The sequence below is a fragment of the Epargyreus clarus genome, unplaced genomic scaffold (genome assembly GCF_041222505.1).
Source record: "Epargyreus clarus isolate Ecla_fem2 unplaced genomic scaffold, WU_Ecla_fem_2.2 ptg000033l, whole genome shotgun sequence".
Classification (NCBI taxonomy): domain Eukaryota; kingdom Metazoa; phylum Arthropoda; class Insecta; order Lepidoptera; family Hesperiidae; genus Epargyreus; species Epargyreus clarus.
Window position 1 is genome coordinate 2,379,798 of NW_027332238.1, and position 22,794 is coordinate 2,402,591.

The window sequence follows — 22,794 nt, forward strand, 5'->3', positions numbered from 1 at the left end:
AACAGAGTGTGTTGTTGTGAATTTTTTGCTACAAGCTAACAATTATTAACTGAACTGAATGTGCTTAAAATCTTTGACTACAATACTTAATTTATTACAAATTTCGATCATTCATAGTACTAAAAGTGCAAATTAAACAAATCATTGTGGGTAGTACAGTGCAGTGCATTAAGAGTTTTGCAATTACTCGATATTCCTTACAAAAACTTCACCCGTTAAAGAACTCTTGTGTCTACGATATCGTTATTTCGCAAGCTTGAGTAAGCTACGAGTGGCGCGGAGCGTAATAGTTACGAGTATAACTGCGCTCGCGCCGGAGAGACTCGAGGTTCAAATCTCAAGAGACTAATTTTTTTTTTTTTTTTTTTTCTTTTTTTTTTTTTTCTCTTGTGTTAAGAAATAAATTTATTAAAGGAAAAAGAAAAAAAAAGAAAAAGAAAAAAGAAAAGGGAAAGGAAGAAAACGGAAGAAATAAGACAGGGAAGTGAAATAAAGACAAATTAAAGAACAGACAATAATAAATAAAATGAAATTTGAATGTTGCAAAAGTACCTCTGATGGAGCATCCGGCTACCTTACATGCATCAAATGTAAACATTGTTATCACATACAATGTTTATTTCCGACAGATAAAAAATCTATTTCATCCGAGTTCAAAAAATCATGGACCTGTCCTGAATGTTCTTTAAAGCAACCCAAACAAGCTAAAAATGATAATACTCCAATTCGGAGTTCAACGCGACAGCAACATTGTTCGGATAACATCACGGTGCAACGCGGCGGCTCTAGCACAGTATCACCTCCTACGCACTCATTACCGGATTGTGGTGTCACCACAGAGATGATAAATAACATAGTGAAGACTCAGATTGGCTTATTGAGGGATGACATGAGGTCTTTCGTCCGCAGTATATTATCTGAAGAGCTTAAGCCAATTAAAGACGAAATTATTAATATCAAAGACTCTCTATGTTTATTTAATGAACAATTTGAAAATTTAACGAAACGGATCGATAAAGTCGAGACAGACCTAAAAGCTTATAAAAAGGTATCCGAAGATTTAAATCCACTTAAAATATCCATTGCAAATATGGAAAATCAGAACAATAACAGTGAGCAATGGTCGCGGCGATCCAATATTGAGATATATGGAATCCCTGAAAAGAAGAATGAAAATCTATTTCATATTCTTACCACTATCTCAGAGCGCACCAATTGCACAATAAACCCAACGTCGGACATTGATTTCATAACTAGAGTATCTCCTAAAAATTCGGATCCTAAACAAGTTAAACCTATAATAGTGCGTTTCTTAGCACGATATAAGAAAGATGATTTCTTATCAGAAGCAAGAAAGCTTAAATTAAAAGCAAGTGACATAGGCTATGCAACGTGTGATAACTATATCTACTTTAATGACCATTTGACCAGCTCAAATAAAGCACTATTACGTCAAGCTAAGTCAATAGCCAGAGAAAAACAATATGCGTATGTCTGGGTCAAAAAATGTACTATATTTGCCCGACGGAATGATATGAGTCCAGTTATAGTTATTTCAAGCAAACAAGATTTAAACAAAATAAAATAAAAGAGGCATTTTATCTAACAAACATGCCTGATGATCGTCATTTATTGGTTTTTTTCATATTGTTGTCAATAACCTATTTAAGTCTCTTTATTTTGAATACTCCATTCATTAATTGTTTTGTATTACTTTTAAGTCTTTATTACTTGTTTGGGCGTATCTCAGTACTAAAAGTAGAAACTTATTGTGCATGTTTATATCGTTTAATAACGAATACCATATCTTATTTGAAAAATATCACATCTCGGGGATTTATGCTTGCATTATGTTCTTTCAACATGTATAGAATGTTTGTCTCATCTTACGATATTACTTGTGTTTATGCACTGGGGCGGTCAATGGGTTTATGTAACAAATACACTTATGTTAACAATGGCGTCACATAATAATCTTTCTATTTATTATCAAAATGTACGCGGATTACGTACCAAGACCAGTGCTTTCTATCGCAACCTTCTGTTAAATAACTATGACGTTATCTGTCTAACAGAAACTTGGCTTTTACCTGGTATATATGACTCGGAACTTTTCGATGATCGGTATATAGTATATAGATGTGATCGCGATTACTGCGCTCGTGGTGATAAGCTGGGTGGGGGTGTGTTAGTAGCCATACGCAGAGAATTTAGTGTTTACAGTTCATCTTTCATACCCTTTAGTAATGCATTCGCGGAAGCTATTGAGGTAGTACTCTCTGGTAATGCATCTCATAACCTTCATATTTTCTGCGGGTATTTTCCACAAAATAAGAGTCATGGAAACGCATTGCGTGAATTTATTGATTATGTTACTGATATATTTCTGAATCAACCAGATGATGACTATATAATACTCGGTGATTTTAACATTTCAAACGCAAAATGGTGTCCGCATACAAATCTTCCTTTAAATTATTATTGCAATAGCGACGTATCAGTTAATTTGTTATGTAACTTTTTATCGATCAGTAACTTTAATCAGTTTAATCATATTCCAAACGCTAATAAAAAGCAACTAGATCTTGTTATAAGTGGGTGTATTTGTGAAGTAATACACTGTGATAGACCATTAGTCACTGAAGATAGTCATCATCCAGCTTTAGATATAAGTTTACAGTCTCGTCGTAAGCACCCTTTGCCATCTAAACCCCGATCAGTTCGCCTGTATCATATAGCAGATTATAATATAATTAATAATATTTTGTCTAAAATTGAGTGGCACCACATATTATGTTCAAACGATATAGATCTATGTGTAAAAAAATTCTATGATATTATTTATGACATCATTGCAAGAAATGTTCCAAGTAAATATATTAAAAGTGAAAACCGTTTTCCTATTTGGTACACTAGAGCCTTAATAAAAATTACTAAAGAAAAATTAAAATTCCATAAAAAGTGGAAAATATATGGCAGAAATAGCGATTATGTTACGTTTCAATTATTACGTGAACGGGAAAAGCGTGTACAGCAAATGTGTTATGACAATTTCACTTTCAAGGCAGAGTCTAATATTAAACGTAATAGTAAATTTTTTTGGTCTTTCGTGAAATCTAAAAAGGCTTGCTCAGGTTTGCCAGCAAAAATGACTTTTAATAATGTGTCATCTAACGACACACAAGAGATTTGTGAGTTATTCAACAAATGCTTTCACTCTGTCTTTGAATCTGATTTAGACGCCACGCAGATGTCCGATTGCAATACCATTTCTACTTGTACACTCATTAGCTCCATTCAATTTTCAGTAGAGACTGTAGATAAGTATTTAAAGGACTTAGACATAAACAAGGGATCAGGCCCAGATAATTTACCACCAATCTTTCTGAAAAAATGTCACAAAACCTTATCTTTACCTTTGTTCATCCTGTTCGATTTATCTTTAAAGACCGGCAAGATGCCTCAGATTTGGAAACAATCTTATGTAACTCCGTTATATAAAAATGGTGATAAACAAAACATTGCAAATTATAGACCTATTTCAAAACTTAATTCAATAGCAAAATTGTTTGAAAAGATTATATATGACAGTATCTATCCAATTTTAAAGCCTATAATTATTGATCAACAGCATGGATTTATAAGTAAAAAATCAACAGAGAGCAATGTGTGTGAATTTGTGCATCTAGTTACCTCCGCCATGGAAAGTGGTTTTCAGATGGATGCTATATATACCGATTACTCGAAGGCGTTCGATAAAGTCAGGTCTCGGTCTTGGTACGCAAATTGGAATCAATCGGTATACACGGAGATCTCCTACGCTGGATTGCTTCGTATCTGCGCGAGCGAAGCCAAGCCGTGGCAATTAAAGGGTTTTGTTCATCTTTTCTTCCTGTCTCATCCGGTTTGCCTCAGGGCTCACATCTTGCTCCTCTCCTTTTTAATTTATTTATTAATGACATAATCAACATATTTAATCATTCCAATATTTTATTGTATGCAGACGACATGAAAATTTTTAAAACAATTAAGAATCTCTCTGACTGCATTAAGTTACAAAATGACCTGAATAAATTTATAATATATTGTAAAAATAACTATTTGGAGCTAAATGTTAAGAAGTGCAACATAATAACTTTTACCAGAAATCGAAATTATGTAAAATTTGAATATAACATCAACCATGTCTCTGTAACTCGTGTAACTGAAAACAAAGACTTAGGTATAATCTTGGACAGCAAGCTGACATTTAATGAACATTTAAATTATATCATATCCAAAGCCCACCGCATGCTTGGTTTTGTTTTAAGAATTAGTCGAGATTTTAAATTAAGTTCAACACTTTCGCACCTATTTGACTCATACGTCAGACCTCTGCTTGAGTATGGGTCTGTCGTATGGAACCCGCAGTACAAGGATCAGGTAAACAAATTAGACAGAGTTTTTAATTTATATTTAAAACATCTTAAGTTTAGATTTAACAATGTGCCAGTGCTAACACCCCTTACACTTAGACGAATTGAGAGAGACCAAATGTTTTTATACAAAATATTAAATAATTATATCGAATCCCCCTTCATACTTAGCACTATTGGTTTGAGATGCCCCCGAATTCATTCTCGTTGTAGAAGTTTGTTTCACGGACCGTTGTGTAAAAAGAAATATACAAGTAATAATTTTATATATCGTTCCTGTAACTTTTACAACAAACATGTACAAGAATTGGACATATTTAACTGTTCAATACTCGCATACAAGCGGGAACTGAAACAGACCCTCGAAAAATGTATTATGTAATTATGTAATAATTTACTTTTTAGTGATTATTTACTTGTATATGTATTTTGAATTATTTTACCTTTTTAGTTATTATTTACTTGTATTGTATTTTATTATGTTAATTACCTTCTCCAAACTTTATGTATTACATATTAGTGGAAACTTTGCTGATTTTTGTTATGTCTATGTGAAAGTTACTGTGTGTATTGAATATTGTATGTTTCCCAAATAAAAATAAAATAAAAAAAAAAAAAAAAAATTCAGAGCGGATTATCATCTTTACGCGGACTATAAGTGACTACTGCCGCCCATGGACATCCGTAATCAATAGATAAGATTAGTTTCCTACTTGAGGTCGGCTGCTCCGCCGCTACCCTGAGGATTAAGCTGGAATTTTGGGAAAAGTATGTCGCCCTTACCACAATCTTCAAACCAGAATACAGCAGCGCTTAACACTGCTGGTATTAGGCAAAAGTAGGTGTGGCTGTGGTGCTGCCGGAGGCGAACTACAGAGAATACGACCGCTTTAATCCTATCTGGATTACTTAAAGATGTTATAATGAACAATTGCGACGCTAAAACTACGATTGTTGTATAGGTATAGGAGCTAGGTAAGAAAACACATTATTTTTTGGTAAAATTCAATAATATAATTTACGATAACACCGACACATAAAACCTTCCATTAAAAATACATATGCATCAAAATCTCGACAATGAAAGTTAAAAATAAGTCAATAATAATCGTTATTAGTTATAAATTGAATACAATTGCTGTGTTATTGCTAATAGGAAATAGTTTTATGAATAAATAACTTTATCGGATAACAAATATGAAGCATAAAGAAGTGTGGTGCTAAAGTAGCTCCCTGGGGAACTAGTCGCAGCCACAGTCACATGGTTTTGGTTCCGGCTTACACGGTTCTGGTTCTGGGTGACATGGTTTTGGTTCTGGTTTCGGGTGGCACGGTTTCGGTTTCGGTTTGTGGAACATGCAAGCTAGGAACAAATTAAAGTTATACAAAAAAATACGGGGTGCACTCCGAGAGTGCCGGCAGAACTGAAAACGAAACCTAACCTGAATAATAAAATATAATAAATAAAAAATGTACGTTGGTATTGAAATTTAGTATTTAATCATAGTCAAACATGTAATCTTGTTCATAAGTCTAAATAACTAAATGATGTTGGTTTTTTACAATTTGACTCCGGCGGCACCACCGCCACACCTATTTCTGACTACTAACAGCAGTGTTAAGCGCTGCTGTGTTCCGGTTTGAAGGGTGTGGTAAGGGAGACAGACTTTTCCGAGGCGTTCCAGCTTAGTCCTCATGGGTAGCGGCACATCTGTGGCCGACCTTAGGTAGAAATATCTGATCCTATCTGGGGTTGATTGCAGATGTCCATGGGCGGCAGTAGCCACTTACCATCAGGTGGACTGCATGCTCGTCTGCTACTGCTATATTATAAAAAAATATATACCTACTAAAACGTTAATTTGCTACCAAAAGTAGCTCAAAGCGAAAGAAATGACCATAAAGTCGCTTTTAATTTATACTTGATGTTGATCTCGAATCTATAAATGTTCTACCACCTTTCATTGTTGAATTTTGAAATTCAGAATTTATTCAAAATTTTGAAGTGAATGGAATTTGGTTCTTTGGAGTCCCATCCAAATATGTGGAATCGGAATGGAATGAACACGGTGGGCGATGTATGGTTCCCAGGTATGTACTTACCAGCTGTAACAAAAAAAAAACGTTTAGAATATTTCAAAATAATAAAAAAATCAAATCAACAATTAATAATTCATATATTTGTTGCGAAATTGGGTGATAATACAACAAGTGACTATTTAAATAAATATCAATTAGTAACTACTTATAGTCCGCGCCAAACTGCTAGTCCTCTCTGAAGTTGTTCCGAGCAGGTGTAGTCATACAATTTGCTATGGCGACGCGATTCATTTTTATATTCAGAGCGGACTAGCAGTTTTATGCGGACTAAACTACTGTTACTATTTAAATACTGAAGCATATGCTTATTAAAAAGATGAAAAACGTAAATTATTTTAACGATTTTCCAACCTTTTCCACGATTTTATTAGCTTGATTACGGAATCTTTGAACTCTCTACTCACTTGGAAAACTCTCTAATCAAAATTTTGAACAATTATCAAGACATACACGAATGACAATACACGATTTTAATATTTTTTTCCCATTGTCCTTATCAGGATCATCAGGATTAAGAATTTTCGAGGCGGTTTTCGAGCGCCTAGAGAAAGTTCGTGGCAAAGTTGCTGCACGGTAGATTGCAACAATTATTGCTTTTTAGTTTAATTATCTATAAAAGCGTAGTTTTCAGTTTTTTTTAGTTAAACCTCCTTAGATAACAAATAAAAAAGCGCTTCTACAAGTAAGCACGTAAGAATTTATATTTTTTGTCGTAATTCATAAAAAACTGACATATATTTCAGTTATTATAATAAGACCATTTATTCTATCAGTTGAATAATAAATATAGTTCAAAAAAATAAAAAACACGCTTTTATGATAAAATCAACTAAAAAGTAGAAAAGTATCCTATTTCATTCTTTCATACATGCAGGGTAAGATACGGATGTATGTTGATCTCTTTCTACTGAAACGGAGTTACTCACTGACAAACATAAAAGTGAAGCTAATATAAAGCGTGTAAAAAGATGGCGTTAGGTACATCAAGATAACATGTAACGCCATCTGTTATTATATATGTAAAATCATCATCAACCCAATATTGTCCCACTGCTGCTCCTCTCAGAATGAAAAGGATTAGGCCATAGTCCACCGCGCTGGCCAAGTGCGTATTGGTAGATGTCACATATCTTTGAGATTTTTTTTTATATTTGTAAGACTTATAGACTTAGATTATAGACTTATATACCAAAATATTAAAAATACTTACTAGGTGCCGCTCCAATGAAGGAAACAATGCACTGTAGAAGGAAAATATAATAGATTAAAAACTATAACTATAACCAATAACATTTTTGTGATACATCAAAAAGAAATTGTATGATTTGCGTGTAGTGCCATCTAGTGAGGGATCATGGTACGAGTTTTTACGTTTGCTCGAAAACGTTCAACGTTTACGAATTCGCTCATACAGCGCTCCCGTGGACTTTATCGGAACTAAAATTTCGCTTTATGAGTTTAATAAAACTGAATAGTCAATTATAACGACATTTAGTTTTATAAATATAAATATATGCAATTTATTTTTACATTTTTAATTTAATTTTAATACCGTTATAGTTCCGTTTTTAAAGTTTTACAGCGTAATTTTAGTTCCGATGCGGTCCACGGAAGCGCTGTAGGAGTAGTCGTAAATGTTGAACGTGGCGGCATAGATAAGTAAAGATTACTCACTCCTAACAAAAAAATGTACCCAGTTTTGAGAATTGAAATAGTTGCGTAAAAAAGTTTTGCCACGTCTCCGTGCTAAAATGTCCCTAAAATATTTCAAATAATTATTTATTTATTATATAAATTACGCAGTATTATTTATTTATTCGTAAATTTTCTCTGAAAATGTTTTTATTTGTCAAGAATTAAAAAAAGAACTTACTAATAAGCCGTTTGTGGCTTCATTCAATTTCAAGGCGGCGAAGTATCTTTACTAATCTATGCGTGGCGGTGGTACTTCCATTGTAACCATATGTTACAACGTGTTAAACAGGAGACATTTCTCGATTTTAAAGTAATCGTGGAAGTGAGACATTTTAATATACGCGATTAGTTTCCTTACCACGGTCCATACATCATCATCATCAACCCATTACTGTCCCACTGCGGGGCACGGGTCTCCTCTCAGAGTGAGAAGGATTAGGCCATAGTCCACCTCGCTGGATAGGTGCGTATTGATAGACTTCACCAATTGAGATTTTTTTGTAATAAATCTCTCGTCATGATTAATTTATAACAACTTTGGAAAATCAGCGGCGCCTGGGATTTGAACCACGGACCCCTCGATCGAGAGGCCGAGTTTCTTAACCACTAGGCTTTAACTCTTAAATAAAATGAAGTAGATTGAAATAAATTAAAAACAGCGGATCATGAGGCGACATATCCAGAAAGTAGTACAAAAATTAACGAGTTTCTAATTAGAAATAAAGAAGATGCACTTACCAACAGCAGTAGAAAGGTGAACGTAAGCTTCATATTTGCAATATTATGTGAAATAAATATGTATTAGCGTGTTATATACTGCAATAAACAATAGAGTTACTGTGTAAATAATTGCAATAATGCAATTGCATAAATGGCTTCTTCATCTAATTACGTCATTGCCTACATTGTCCCATTAAATAATATTTAAACAAGTTTTTATATTTTCTTGTCAATAAACAATGTAAATAAATAGTCAGAGCGAATGCGTGTGTTTTAATAATAATAGTTTTATGTAAGTAGAGTCTGCGCCTAGCAGTGATAGCCTAGTGGTTAAGAAACGCGGCCTCTCGATCGAGGGGTCCGAGGTTCAAATCCCAGGCACGCACCTCTGATTTTCAAATTTATGTGCGTATTAGAAATTAATTATCACTTGCTTAAACAGTGAAGGAAAACATCGTGAGGAAACCTGCATACCTGAGAGAATCTTAAAGGTATGTGAAGTCTACCGATACGCACTTGGCCAGCGCGGTGGACTATGGCCTAATCCTTCTCATTCTGAGAGGAGACTCGGGCCCAGCAGTGGGACAGTAATGGGTTGATGATGATGATGATAGTCTTCGCCAAATTTTTAGTCCGCTCTGAAGTTGTTGCGCGTTTTAGTTAGCATATACTCCGTAACATAAGGACACACTAACGCACCTATGTACCCGTGAGATCTGGCAGTGGAAGAGTGCCTCGGGTCCAGCGCTGCCTTTATCCCGCTAATAAATGTAATTTGCTATTGCGATGCGACTCGTTTCTATATTCGGAGCGGACTAGCAGTTTGGCGCGGACTATACCTGCTAGATCTATAAAAAAAGTTCTCAAAAGTAAACGCTCTCTACACTCACAGCCCCATACTAGGATACCCTGTGTCGTGGGTGTCATGGACCGACACATAGACGAATACACAAACATCCAGACTCAGAACAGATCTAAATTCATCTGTCTGTATGGCTGGGAATCGAACCCGGTACCCTTTGCGTCAGACAGGTATGGTGACCGCTCCACCACGCAGGTCGTCAAGTGTGAAGTCTACCAATACGCACTTGGCCAGCGCGGTGGACTATGGCCTAATCCTTCTCATTATGAAAGCCATGCCCAGCAGAGGGATAGTAATGAGTTGACGATGTAATGGCAGGAACAAACAAGAATGTACTTTAGCTGACGTTAGTAGTATTGCCGTTTGGACATAGTTTTTTATAAAATAGCAAACGGACATGCGGTCGATCTGATAGTAAGTAGCTACTGCCGCCGATGGACTGTAATCAACTCCAGATAAGATAAAAGTCCTACAGTCGGCCATAGATTCGAAGACAGAGTCGAACTTCCTCCTGAGGTATTCCCGGAGCGCTATGACATGGGGCTCTTCAAAAAAGGTGCAAAAAGAGCTCTCATACAAAGCCGGCGATGCATTGGCGACTCCTCTGGTGTTGCAAATGTCCATAGGCGGCGTTGACTACTTTCCATCAGGTAGCACGTCTGCCTAATCGTTAGGTTAAACGATAAAAAAAATGGATACGTTGCTACCTGAGGACTAAACTGGAACGCCGAAAGTATGTCTTCCTTACTATCCTCTTCAAAGCAGACAGCAGCGCTTAACACTGCTGTTATAACAGAAATAGGTGTGACGGTGGTGCCGGTTCAACTACGAAACGTTGTAATACATTCATTTTTAAAGCACAAAAGCGCCATTAATAAATACATAAAAAAATAAATTATTTCTTACTAAATAGTTACTTACAAGAAAATATATAAATGTTTAAACTATTCAATAACTTCTATATAAAAAAATATGGAATTAATTTTACTTTTATAACTAATCTAAGTAAGAACCCCCCGCTATCCGGAGGTAAAAGACCTCCTCTAGGAGCGCCATTACACTGCTAAAATGGTAGGTTGTGGTAAAAAATGGTATAAATAAAGAAAAACAAGATATTATGCATTATTTTATTAGAAGACAATTATCATCTGGTTGCACAGACTTGATAACATCAAAAATGGCGTCAGATTTAACATTTTAAATTGAAAAACAAGTGAATAACAATCTTTATTAGTTATAAATTGATTATATATATACAATTATCCCTAAATAGGGATCATTTTATTAATAATTTACTGTATTAGACGATGATTGTGAATGATGAAGAGTTGCGGTGCGAGAGTCGTGCCCTGGGGGAGCCATTAGTTTAACATGTTTTCGGTTGTGGCTTTGGCTCGCATTTCGGCTTAGGTAATTTGGGTTTGGATTTCAGACAACCTAAAAAAAAGTTAAATTAATAAATAATTACTTAGAAAATACAAAAACCTACATGAATAGAAAAATATAGTTTATAAACTAAAAACCACGCTACAATCGCACAAAATCTTTAATCCTGATTCCTGACGATCCTGATGAGGAGAATGGGATGAAATTAATAAAATCGTGTATGGTCATCGGTTCTTGATAATTGTTCAAAATTTTAAATTAATGAGACCGTTCAAAGTGGGTAAAAATCGAGTTCAAAGATTAAGCTAATAATTAAAAGCGTGGTTATAAAAATAGTCTGTCAGTTCCTACGAATCCAACGACACCTCATATGTTAAATTGTCACGGCGTTTGGGCTGCAGCGTGACAAAGAATGAGACATAAACACATACGTTATAGATGTTACGTCATAGAGTTACGCCGTGACCACGTACCATGTAACTGGGTCGAAATATCCTCAGCAAAAAGAAATTTATTATAAAATATTTGTATACTTCTTCTATCTCACGAAGTCCATCCGAGTCCCGTGCGTGACGGGATTATAATAATAATAATAAATAATTAGTATGTTCGTTATGGATATTTTCTAATAAATTACTTATTTTGTTTTGTTTCAGGGCCGAAGTATGATAGCTAGTATCACGAAGCTTAGCTTTTTTTGTTTACGAGGAGGAAACCTTCAAAAGGTACCCGGTGCTGTGGGAGTGACGCAGGGTTATATGGGATTTTTACGGCACTAAAACCCCCTCGGTGGCCGTCCTCGGCGCTGCGTTAAGGGTTCCGGGATCTCCAAAGGAACGCAACCAGAGTCCTTTTAGAGCGTTGCCCCGTCGGGCTCCGACCAGGTGAGCTTGTCGCTTGCCACACCGTCTGGTGCGTACGACGATATCCGACCACACATACCGCCGTTCTCCCCGGGGCCGCTGGCTGGGTGGTTCGAGCTCCCACTCTTGCCACTCGCAACACCGGAAACCCCCTTTAAGTCGCCTCTTACGACAGGCAAGGGATACCGTAGTCCTATCCTGGTCCCGAAACTACAGGGACAATCACGAAGCTTGGCTAGCGTTTAATTAACGAAGACATCTATGGAACCCGAACGAACTTCATGAGATAGAAGAACTATAATATAACTGAAGAGTGAGTTAAAATACGAGTTACTCGAATTAAATTAAATGTCAAGTATTTTTTTTTATAATATAGGAGTAGCAGACGAGCATGCAGTCCACCTGATGGTAAGTGGCTACTGCCGCCCATGGACATCTGTAATCAACCCCAGATACGATTAGATATTCCTACCTGAGGTCGGCCACAGATGCGCCGCTACCCCTGAGGACTAAGCTGGAACGCCTCGGAAAAGTCTGTCTCCCTTACCACACCCTTCAAACCGGAACACAGCAGCGCCTAACACTGCTGTTATTAGGTAGAAATAGGTGTGGCTGTAGTGCCGCCGGAGTCGAACCACAAAGGGTTCTACCACCTTTAAAGTCAATGGTTATAGACGAACCCAATGGAGCGATAGACAACGTTGGTCAGTAATACGTACCGATACCGAGAGCTGAAACAAAGAAAATAATAATTTGGGATGTTATAGAGAATAATGTAGCAATAATGAGAAGAAATCTCATAATAGTGAATAATAAGTAGAGATTTTAAATTTAATTTCAATATTTATAATATTTTTTTACAGTTATTAAGCTCGTCGGAGGCTCGGGGGGAAGTTGAATAAGGTCCTTTAAGGCCGTGTGTCCACCGCCACCGTCACCGAGCCGATACCGAGAACGAGATTATTTCGGGCCGATTTTAATATGGCGTGACGGCGATAGTTTGTCCACCGCGACCGATATCGACGGTTTATTTTGTTCCAGCTGTCACGCGTGTGACGGCAGTGTATGGACGTGTTTTATATTGCCGGCACATCGGCACGCGATCTAGCGGTCACGCCGGCAGGATGACAGTGCTCGGGTGACGGACGTGCGGTGGACAAACGGCTCTAGTAAATGTATGTACGCTACTTCGGCGCCGTCATTAATTATCGGTATCGGCTCGGTGACGGTGGCGGTGGCCAAACGGCATAAGAAGTCGATCTAATTTTAGAAGCTTTTACAAAGGTCTACAAGGAAACTGATACACATTTGTATTTGACGGATTAAATTAATTTGTATGAATTTAAAATACTCACTAGGCGATGCCGCAATGAAGGAAAATATGCACTGTAAAAGAAAATTTATTTATTAATAACATTTTACAATGAAAAATAAAAGGCACTTCTTTGCTAAAACGCACTCTAGTGTCGTACGTATAAAACTAGTTGCGTTGACTAGTCGCGCCATCTAGTATCGAGTAGCGCTTTCTCAGTGAACAACAGTAATGCTGGTTAGTATTACTGGTTGATGTTTGTTGTTATTGCTAATTGTTGTTGTTGTTTTGATTTCGAAAAAAATGTATAACAAAAAAATACAACCGACTTCTATGTCACTACAAAGTAAAAAATAATTGAAATAAATGTTGGTTTAGTACATATTTCTGAAGTCGGCGCTCAATATATTTCGTTGGATATTCGTCTAATATGCCTTTATCTTAAGTGCTATCGCATATCAAGTCAGGAATGCAAAATTCAAATTTTGCCAGGATTGTCCATGATAGTATTTTTACAGACTAGTATTTTTACAGACGCTCGTATAGGTCTGTGAGTGATAAAATAATAAATAAATGAATAAATAAACGCTTTATACACCCACAGCCCCACACTAGAATTCCCTGTGTCGTGGGTGCCATCGACACACACATAGACAAAAACACAAACACCCAGACCCAGAAACAGAAATCTAAATTCATCTTTCAGATATGTCTGGCCGGGGATCGAACCGGGGACCCTTAGCGCGTCAGATCGGTATGGTGACCGCCCCGCCACGCGGATCGTCAAATGCAAAATCAAATCCAAAATCCAAAATTAAAGACTTACCACAAGCAGGAATAAAGCACACGTAAACTTCATGATGGCAGTAACTCCCCAAGTCGAAAATAAAGTGGATTTTGGGTAATATATACCGGATGGAACAATGGAGTATATATAAGCTGAACAAATAATGAAACGAATTTCAGTTTATTTCGTGTTATTGCGTTATATTTTTGGTTTTATTGCGTCCATAGCATTATTTGTTCAAGTTTTGTCACTTTTATTATGTTCCAGTTGATTCACAGATAATTTATATTCATTTTGCATATTGTAATCATTGTTTTCATCTCTATAATCGATACAAATTTTGATAAAGCAATTGATATGTTCTCGAACACTTTGGACGCCTTTAAAGTTTACAATTGTTCTTCTAAGGACCACTAATTTTAATTATATTCTATTTCAATTTCAATTATATAATTCAAATCAAATCAAATCAAATCAAATCAAATCAAATCATTTATTTTGCTTAATATAGGTATACAGTTGTTATATCCTCAAAATTGTCCTCTATATTACACCTCTTAGAGGTATGCAAAATTTTAATTAATGCATAATTGTCTTCTTATTATTCAAATAAATTTTAAACAGTCAATTTTAAATCATTAACATAACAATATTATTAAATTATTATTATTAAATTAATTATTATTAAATTATATATGTCATTATCATTCTATACATTGTCGTTTAAAAATTCTTTAACGGAATAGTACGCATTATCAATAAGGTGTAATTTAAGCAATCTTTTAAATTTATAGCCAGTTGCAGATTTTATTTTATCAGGGAGTTTATTATATATTTTAGGACCCATACAAAATACACTGTTGTGGTAGAGCTTTGTTCTCGACTTTATTGTCCTTAATTTATTAATATTTCTAGTCAATGTTAATTTTTCGTAATTGTCAATATCTCCATTTACCATCGATGCAATCTCATATATATATAACGAAGCGAGAGTTAATATTTTTAAATTTCGAAAATGTGACTTACAAGAATCAGTTTGTCTTAATTTACATATAGAACGGATACATTTCTTTTGTGCCTTAAATGCCCTTTCAGCACTAACTGCGTTACCCCAAAAAATTATTCCATATCGCAACATACTTCCAACATACGCATGATATGCAGTTAAGGTTGTAGGTAGGTTCACAATCTTATTTAACTTGTATAAAGCAAACGAAAATGCATTTATTTTCTTGCTAAGGTTTTCAATGTGTGTTTGCCAAGATAATTTATTGTCTATATGTAATCCTAAAAATTTAGTGGTATTTGTTTTCTGTATAGATTTGTTTTTATATTTTATATTTAAATTTCTCACTTGTGTGTTTTTATTCCTAAAATTAATCATGCACGTTTTTTCTAGGTTTATTATAAGGTTATTATTGCTTAACCATTCAATTAACAGCTCTAGTGATTTATTAATTTCATCCTCATATGTTATTGGGCTATTTTCTATAAATATGGCTGTACTGTCATCTGCAAATAATATCATCGGTTGTTCTATTGTTTTCGGAAAATCATTTATATAAATTAGAAAAAGTAATGGACCTAGAATACTTCCTTGGGGAACTCCGAAAAAAGTTTGTCTAGGTTTTGATTTATATTTTACTTAATTTTTATTTATGCAATCAATTTTACTAATTTCTGTGATGAGTTTTCTTCCAGTGAGGTATGATTTGATAAGATTAAGTGGATTGCTTCTTACACCATAGGTTTCTAGTTTATTAATTAATATAGTGTGGTCAACATAATCAAATGCCCTAGTCATGTCCATGAAAATTGATGTTACCTGTCTTTTATTATCTAAATTTCTCATTATTGTTGTTAATAAATTTATGACCGCTGTATTTATCGACTTATTTTTTCTAAATCCCAGTTGTTCGTCAGCTAAAATTTTGAATTTCTCTAAATATGAATATAGATGATTGTATATAACCTTCTCGAATACTTTAGATAGTACAGGAATAAGAGCAATGGGGCGGTAGTTTACCATTTCCTTACTATCATGTTTTTTGTATACTGGTTTTATTATTGTTAATTTTAGTCTGTCTGGAAATGTGCCCTGTTCGATACACAGGTTTAAAAAAATATGACTTAGTACAGGAAAAAATATATCTGCAACATATTTAATTGTTTTTGTATTATTCTATTATTATTATTACGTATTAAATTTAAACTTCTGTTTTGTTTTGTGTTTTTAATTGAATTGCATTTTCTTAATTAATTTAATTAGTCTCATAGTAGTAAACGTTGAACGTTTTCGAGTAAACATAAAAACTCATACTACTTAAGGGTACAGGTGCAATGCTACCCTCGAGGACTATATCGGAAAACCTCGGATAAGTATGTTTTCCTTACTACACGCTTCAAACCAGAACAAAATTAGGTGTGGCGGTGGTGCTGCCGGAGTCGAACGAATGGTTCTATAATAATGAATGGTTGAATAATGGTCCAAGTGTCTCATTCAAATGGTTATATTTTTATTTTAGTTAATTTTAGATTAACTCGGACGCCCTTTGTAAATGATTACAGGCCCTTTGTAAATGATCAAGAGGTAAAAAAACAAGATATTGAATGCATTTTTTAATAGAAGCCAATAATCGGATGGTTGCACCTACTTTACTGTTAAAACATTAGAGAAAATTTAAAATTGATAACCAAGTACATAACAATCTCTGTTACTAATAAATTCATTGCAAATGTTATGTTATGCCTAGACTTTAATCGTTTTATTTATAATTGACTGTATTAGAAGATAACTATGTAGGATGAAGAGTTGCGGTGCTAAAGTCTTTCCCTGTGGGATCCTTAGTTGGCGCATGATGGGTCAGGTGTCTTTACGCATGGTAGCTGAGATACTCCGCATGGTGCTTCTTTCGGGAATGATGGTACTTCGCATGGTTCTTTTTCCGGGAAGACTAAAATAAAAATAAATCAATATTCAATTATTATTATTTTATAATATGGGAGTAGCAGACGAACATGCAGTCCACCTGATGGTTAGTGGCTACTGCCGCCCTTGGACATCTGTAATCAATCCCAGATAGGATTAGATATTCCTACCTGGAGTCGGCCACAGGTGCGCCGCTACCCCTGAGGACTAAGTTGGAACGCCTCGGAAAAGTATGTATCCCTTACCACACCCTTCAAACCAGAACACAGCAGCGCTCAACACTGCTGTTATGAGGCAGAAATAGGAGTGGCGGTGGTGCCGCCAGAGTCGAACCACAAAGAGTACTACCACCTTCAAATAGATAATTTTGTGGTAGATACAAGACATGCAAATCTATAACCTAGGTAAGAAACTAGTTTGTCTCTGTAGTTCCGGGACTAGAATAGGGCTACGGTATCCCCTGCCTATCGTAAGAGGCGACTAAAAGGGGGCTTCCGGGGTTCCAGGTGGCAAGAGTGGGAGCTCGAACCGTCCAGTAAGCGACCCCGGGAAGGACGGCGGTATGTGTGGTCGCATACTGTCGTGAACACCAGATGGTGTGGGAGGAGCGAAAACTGCTCTCCCAGGGTAGAGCCCGATCGGGGCATCGCACTTGGAGGACTCCGGTTGTGTTCCGCCGGAGATCCCGGAGTTCTCCAACAAGCGATGAGGACGGCCACCGGGGGGGTTTTATTGCGGTAAAAATCCCACATAACTCGACGTCCCTCCCACGTCGTCGGGAACCTTTTGAAGGTTTCCCCCACGATAAAACAAAAAAGGGAAGAAACTAGTCTCATTGATCGTGGGTGCCGAAATCCCACACACTTCTATTTCAATGTTATGTGCGTATTAGAAATTAATTACTTGCTTAAATGGTGAAGGAAAACATCGTGAGGAAACCGGTGTACATGACATCTTTAAGCTAGCTAGTTTGTTTTTATAGTTAAAATAACTTGGGGGCGGGCGATGTATGCTGTAATACAAGGTAACACCTATCACGGCAGACAATGCCTTCTGAAATATTTTGTTAAACACTAAGCTAACTTAGTATGTATCATATTAATATCATATTAACTTTGTAAAATTTTTGGTCAAATAAAGTATTATTATTATTATTATTAATATTCAAAGGTATATGAAGTCTACCAATACGCATTTGACCAGGGCGGTGGACTATGGCCTAATCTCCTCATTCTGAGAGGAGTCCTAGTGTAAAACAGACCTTAGTTATCAAGAAAGGTCTACCAATTCCCAATTGAATGATTTAGGTCACAAATTTGACAATCAGTCAAATAATGAAATCACACGATCGATGTCCAGTAATGGAAATAATGAACATGAGATTATTAAATTAGTAAAATAAACTTAGATAAAGATTTTTGAAAGAATCCCCATAGACGAAACGATGAGGAGATAAATCAATCCGGCGATGTGATGGTAAGTAATACTTACGAGCTGAAACAAAGAAAAATAATAATTAAGTATACATTAAAAATAATACCATAAACCCCTAAATCTTATAAGGCATCGATAAAATTCTCGTGTCACAATGTTAGTTACCGTAATCCTCCGAAAAGCTTTAGCGATTTTCACCAAATTGTATATGCATATTCAGTAGGTCTGAGAATCGGCTACTATTTTTCATACCCCTATTTTATATTACAGGAGTAGCAGACAAGCGTTGGTAAGTAGTATTACCGCTCGTAGACATCTGTAATCAACTCTAGACATATTTTTGAAACGCTTTCTACACTCACAGCCCCACTCTAGGATTCCCTCTATCGCGGTCCTAACCGTTTTAATTTATTTTAAGTAATAAATATTAAATTTTGAATAATAAATATTAAATACTCACTGGGTGTTGCGCTTACTCCGAAGAAAGCGACAATGCACTGTAAAGGAAAAAAAAGTAAATAGAAAAGTCATACTTTAATATTTTTGGTAAATTTTTAACATCAAAGTATATAATGGACGGCATGGCGACTTCCCGCTACTCGTCAAGAGATGGCGCTACACGTTTCTAAATCGAAGGGATTGAGCCTTTTTGAGCACTGCCAATGTTCGGGCATAATCATCCAGGCAGGGCCGGATTTAGAGGTCTAGAGGTCTTGGGGCAACAAAGGAGTAGAGGCCCCCTGGCCCCAAATTATTCTCCGAATAAAATGAACAATTTTTTCAGTTGAGTTTTTCAATAAATATTTTATTGTGAAACGCAGGTACATTCTTCTAGTATTCATGTTTGTACAAAGTGCTGTAGATAAAGGTAAAACAGCGAAAAAGAATATCAAAGGGAAATATATATATTTTTTTACTAGTCGGAATTAAAAAAAATCCGACGTCTCTATTGTGGGGGCCCCTCTTTTGTGGAGGCCCCGGGGCTGCCACCTCGGTTGCCCTCCCTTAAATCCGGCCCTGCACCCAGCACACAGCGATATTATTATTATATTATTGCTATTATTTCCCTTTGTCAAAGGGAAATAATAGCAACTTGACAGAATTAACTCCGATCAATTGTTGATCGAAGCTAATAAATTAAGTTTCATTTACTTATAGCGCCATCTAGTATCGAGTAGCATTGTTATTACTTTATCGATAGAAATAATAAATTAGATTTTTTTTATTTCGTGAGAAATTCTAATAGGTTTTTATCCAAGTGATATTAACAAACTAAAAGCAGTCAAAGCTAAGTATTTGAGAAACTTGGTCTCTTATATCGGGGGTCGCAGGTTCAAATCCCAGGTACACAATGCACACCGATTTTTCTAAGTTTTATTTATTTATTTACTCTTTATTGACCGTTAAAAACAATGTGGTGCAAGTTAATTTAAGATTAAACCTACAGGCCTGAGTATTCTTAAAAAAAGTTCTTAAGGGTTCCTGAAGTAAATTGAATCCGCACTTAACCAGCGATGAACTACTGAGACCCGTGCCCAGCAGTGGGACAGTAATGGGTTGACGATGACAATATTAATAATAGCATATAATATGCAATCATTATCATCATCATCATTATACACCCATTTATCATCCCACTGCTGGGCACGGGTCTCCTCTTAGAATGAGAAAGATTAGGCCATAGTCCACCGCGCTGGAAAAGTGCGGATTGGTAGATATACCTCACATACCTTTGAGATGTTTTTTTATTGATCTCTCAGGTATGCAGGTTTCCTCGATGTTTTCACCGTCTTCACCGTTTAAGCAAGTAATAATTAACGTTGAACGTCAGAAACCTGGGATTTGAAGTTCGGATCCCTCGATCAAGAGGCCGAGTTTCTTAACCACTAGGCTACCACTGCTAAAATATGTATACAATACAATACAATACAATACAATACAATACAATACAATACCACTAAATATTCCTACCTGAGGTTGACTATAGATACGCCGCTACACCTGAGGACTAAGCTGGAGCGCCTCGGAAAAGTATGTCTCCCTTACCACACTTCAAACCAGAACACAGCAGCGCTACACTGCTGTTATAACAGACAGGTATGGCGGTGGTGCAGCCGGAGTCGAACCACAGAGGGTTCTACCACCTTCGACAGTGCTAACGAAACATAGTTAATGTTTAAATATAAAATAAGATTTCTTACCATGAGCAGAACGAAGGCGAAAGTAAACTTCATATTGGCTGAGTTATCTTCAAAATATGATGACAATCAAATTTTTTTGGGAATTATATACCTATTCCAACAAGGGGACGAAAGCTGAATAAATAATAAAATGAAGGTTTGCTTGACTAATATTTAATTATATATTATAAGGCCATGATTTCGGTATTGTGTTCAAACCTTTGTTTGTTCAGGTTTAGAGACACTTTTATTATTTTATTGTTTGAAAAATGGCCGTAGATGCCTACTAAAAATATAGACAATTTTATATTATACTAGCTGACCCGGCAAACGTGTTGCCATATAAAAAATGTTAAGGGTGAACAACACTTATTACTTAGGGGTATGAAAAATAGATAGTAGGTGATTCTCAGACCTACTAAATATGCATATAAAATTTGGTGAAAATCGGTAAAACCGTTTCGGAGGAGTACGGTAACTAACATTGTGACACGAGAATTTTATATATAAGATATACTTTATATTTTATAAGTATTCATCTTAATTTTATACTTATAGTTATAACAAGAGCTACAATTAATTAGGCAAATTATAAATTTAAAATGTAGAGTAGCAGACGAGCATGCAGTCCACTTGAAGGTAAGTGGCTACTGCCGCCCATGGACATCTGTAATCATTAGATAAGATTAAATACCTTTTTTTTTAAATATGATAGAGGAGTAGCAGAAGAGCATGGAGCCCACCTGATGGTAAGTGGCTACTGCCGCTCATGGACATCTGTAATCAACCCCAGATAGAATTAGATATTCTTACCTGAGGTCAGCCACAGATGCGCCGCTACCCCTGGGGACTAAGCTGGAACGCCTCGGAAAAGTATGTTTCCCTTACCACACCCTTCAAAACGGAACACAACAGCGCCTTACACTGGTGTTATTAGGCAGACATAGGTGTGGCGGTGGTGCCGTCGGAGTCGAACCACAAAGGGTTATACCACCTTCATAAATCCTATCATATTACCTACCTAAAGTCGCCCACATATGTACCGCTACCTCTAAGAAGTAAGGTATAACGCCTTAAAAAGGTATGTCTTCCTTATGTTCTTCAAGCTGGAACATAGCAGCGTTTAATACTTCCGTTATTAGGATTCCAAAGGGTTCTATGATCTTCGATATGCACATAGATTTATGTATATATTGAAGGTGGTAGAACCCTTTGTGGTTCGACTCCGGCGGCACCACCGCCACACCTATTTCTGTTATAACAACAGTGTTATGCGCTGTGTTCTGGTTTGAAGGGGGTGGTAAGACTTATTCCAGGCGTTCCAGCTTAATCCTCAGGGGTAGCGGCGCATCTGTGGACGACCACAGGTAGAAAATCTTATCTAGGGTTGATTACAGATGTCCATTCGGCAGTAGCTTACCATCAGGCTACTGCATGCTCCTTTGCTATTATCATATAATATAAAATTGTCGTGTCACAATATTAGTTACCGTACTCCTCCGAAAAGGCTTTACCGATTTTCACCAAATTTTTTATGCATATTCAATAGGTTTGAGAATCGGCTACTATCTGTTCTTCATACCCCTAAGTGATAAGGGTTGTTCATCATTAACATTTTTTTATTCATATGGCAACACAACGGTTGCCGGGTCAGCTAGTCATATTATAAAAATGTTATTAAATATAGTTTCTGTCGCAAACTACTCTATATCTGGGTTTTTTCCTATGCGTCATAATTTTACATATTTCTGACGTCAATTAGAACTTCAATACATTTTTATGTAACGACTAATTTTTATTTACTTTTACACAAAGAAATTATTAATGATATTTGTTAAAATTTAGAACTTTAAGGTCGCATTATTGTTAAAATAAATAATAATTTGCCTCACGCTATACAAACAATTTTTGGTTATGTATTGTCCGGGCCTTTTTCATACGCGGTAAATAATGATAAAGGTGCCCAGAATATTAACGTTTGCCAAACTTTCACGAATACAAAATTATGCCTTCGATTGTTATTTTTGAGTAGGGTTCCGTAACCAATGTCCCTGTAGTTCCGGGACTCTAAAAGGGCTACGGTATCCCCTGCCTGTCGTAAGAGGCGACTA

At 36.1% G+C, this 22,794-nt stretch overlaps 2 protein-coding genes and 2 long non-coding RNA genes across 4 annotated transcripts in view; 1 reads left to right on the forward strand and 3 right to left on the reverse strand.

The window, feature by feature from the left end:
• LOC140755632 (uncharacterized) overlaps positions 1–22,794 on the reverse strand; it is a 224,412-nt gene that overhangs the window by 62,564 nt on the left and 139,054 nt on the right. The gene's annotated exons all lie outside the window — the stretch shown is intronic.
• LOC140755332 (uncharacterized) lies at positions 1,091–1,588 on the forward strand. Its single transcript, XM_073090527.1, has one exon. The coding sequence runs from the start codon at positions 1,091–1,093 to the stop codon at positions 1,586–1,588; it is 498 nt and encodes a 165-aa protein (XP_072946628.1).
• On the reverse strand, positions 5,404–9,084 carry LOC140755535 (uncharacterized). Its single transcript, XR_012103789.1, has 3 exons — positions 8,949–9,084; positions 7,726–7,756; positions 5,404–6,521 (listed from the first exon to the last, which is right to left on the reverse strand). It is a non-coding gene; the product is annotated as an uncharacterized LOC140755535 (long non-coding RNA).
• On the reverse strand, positions 10,906–14,294 carry LOC140755534 (uncharacterized). Its single transcript, XR_012103788.1, has 4 exons — positions 14,180–14,294; positions 13,397–13,427; positions 12,761–12,772; positions 10,906–11,229 (listed from the first exon to the last, which is right to left on the reverse strand). It is a non-coding gene; the product is annotated as an uncharacterized LOC140755534 (long non-coding RNA).

Coding starts and splice junctions, on each gene's coding strand:
- LOC140755332 (XM_073090527.1), top strand. CDS start 1,091: ATGGAAAATCAGAACAATAACAGTGAGCAATGGTCGCGGCGATCCAAT.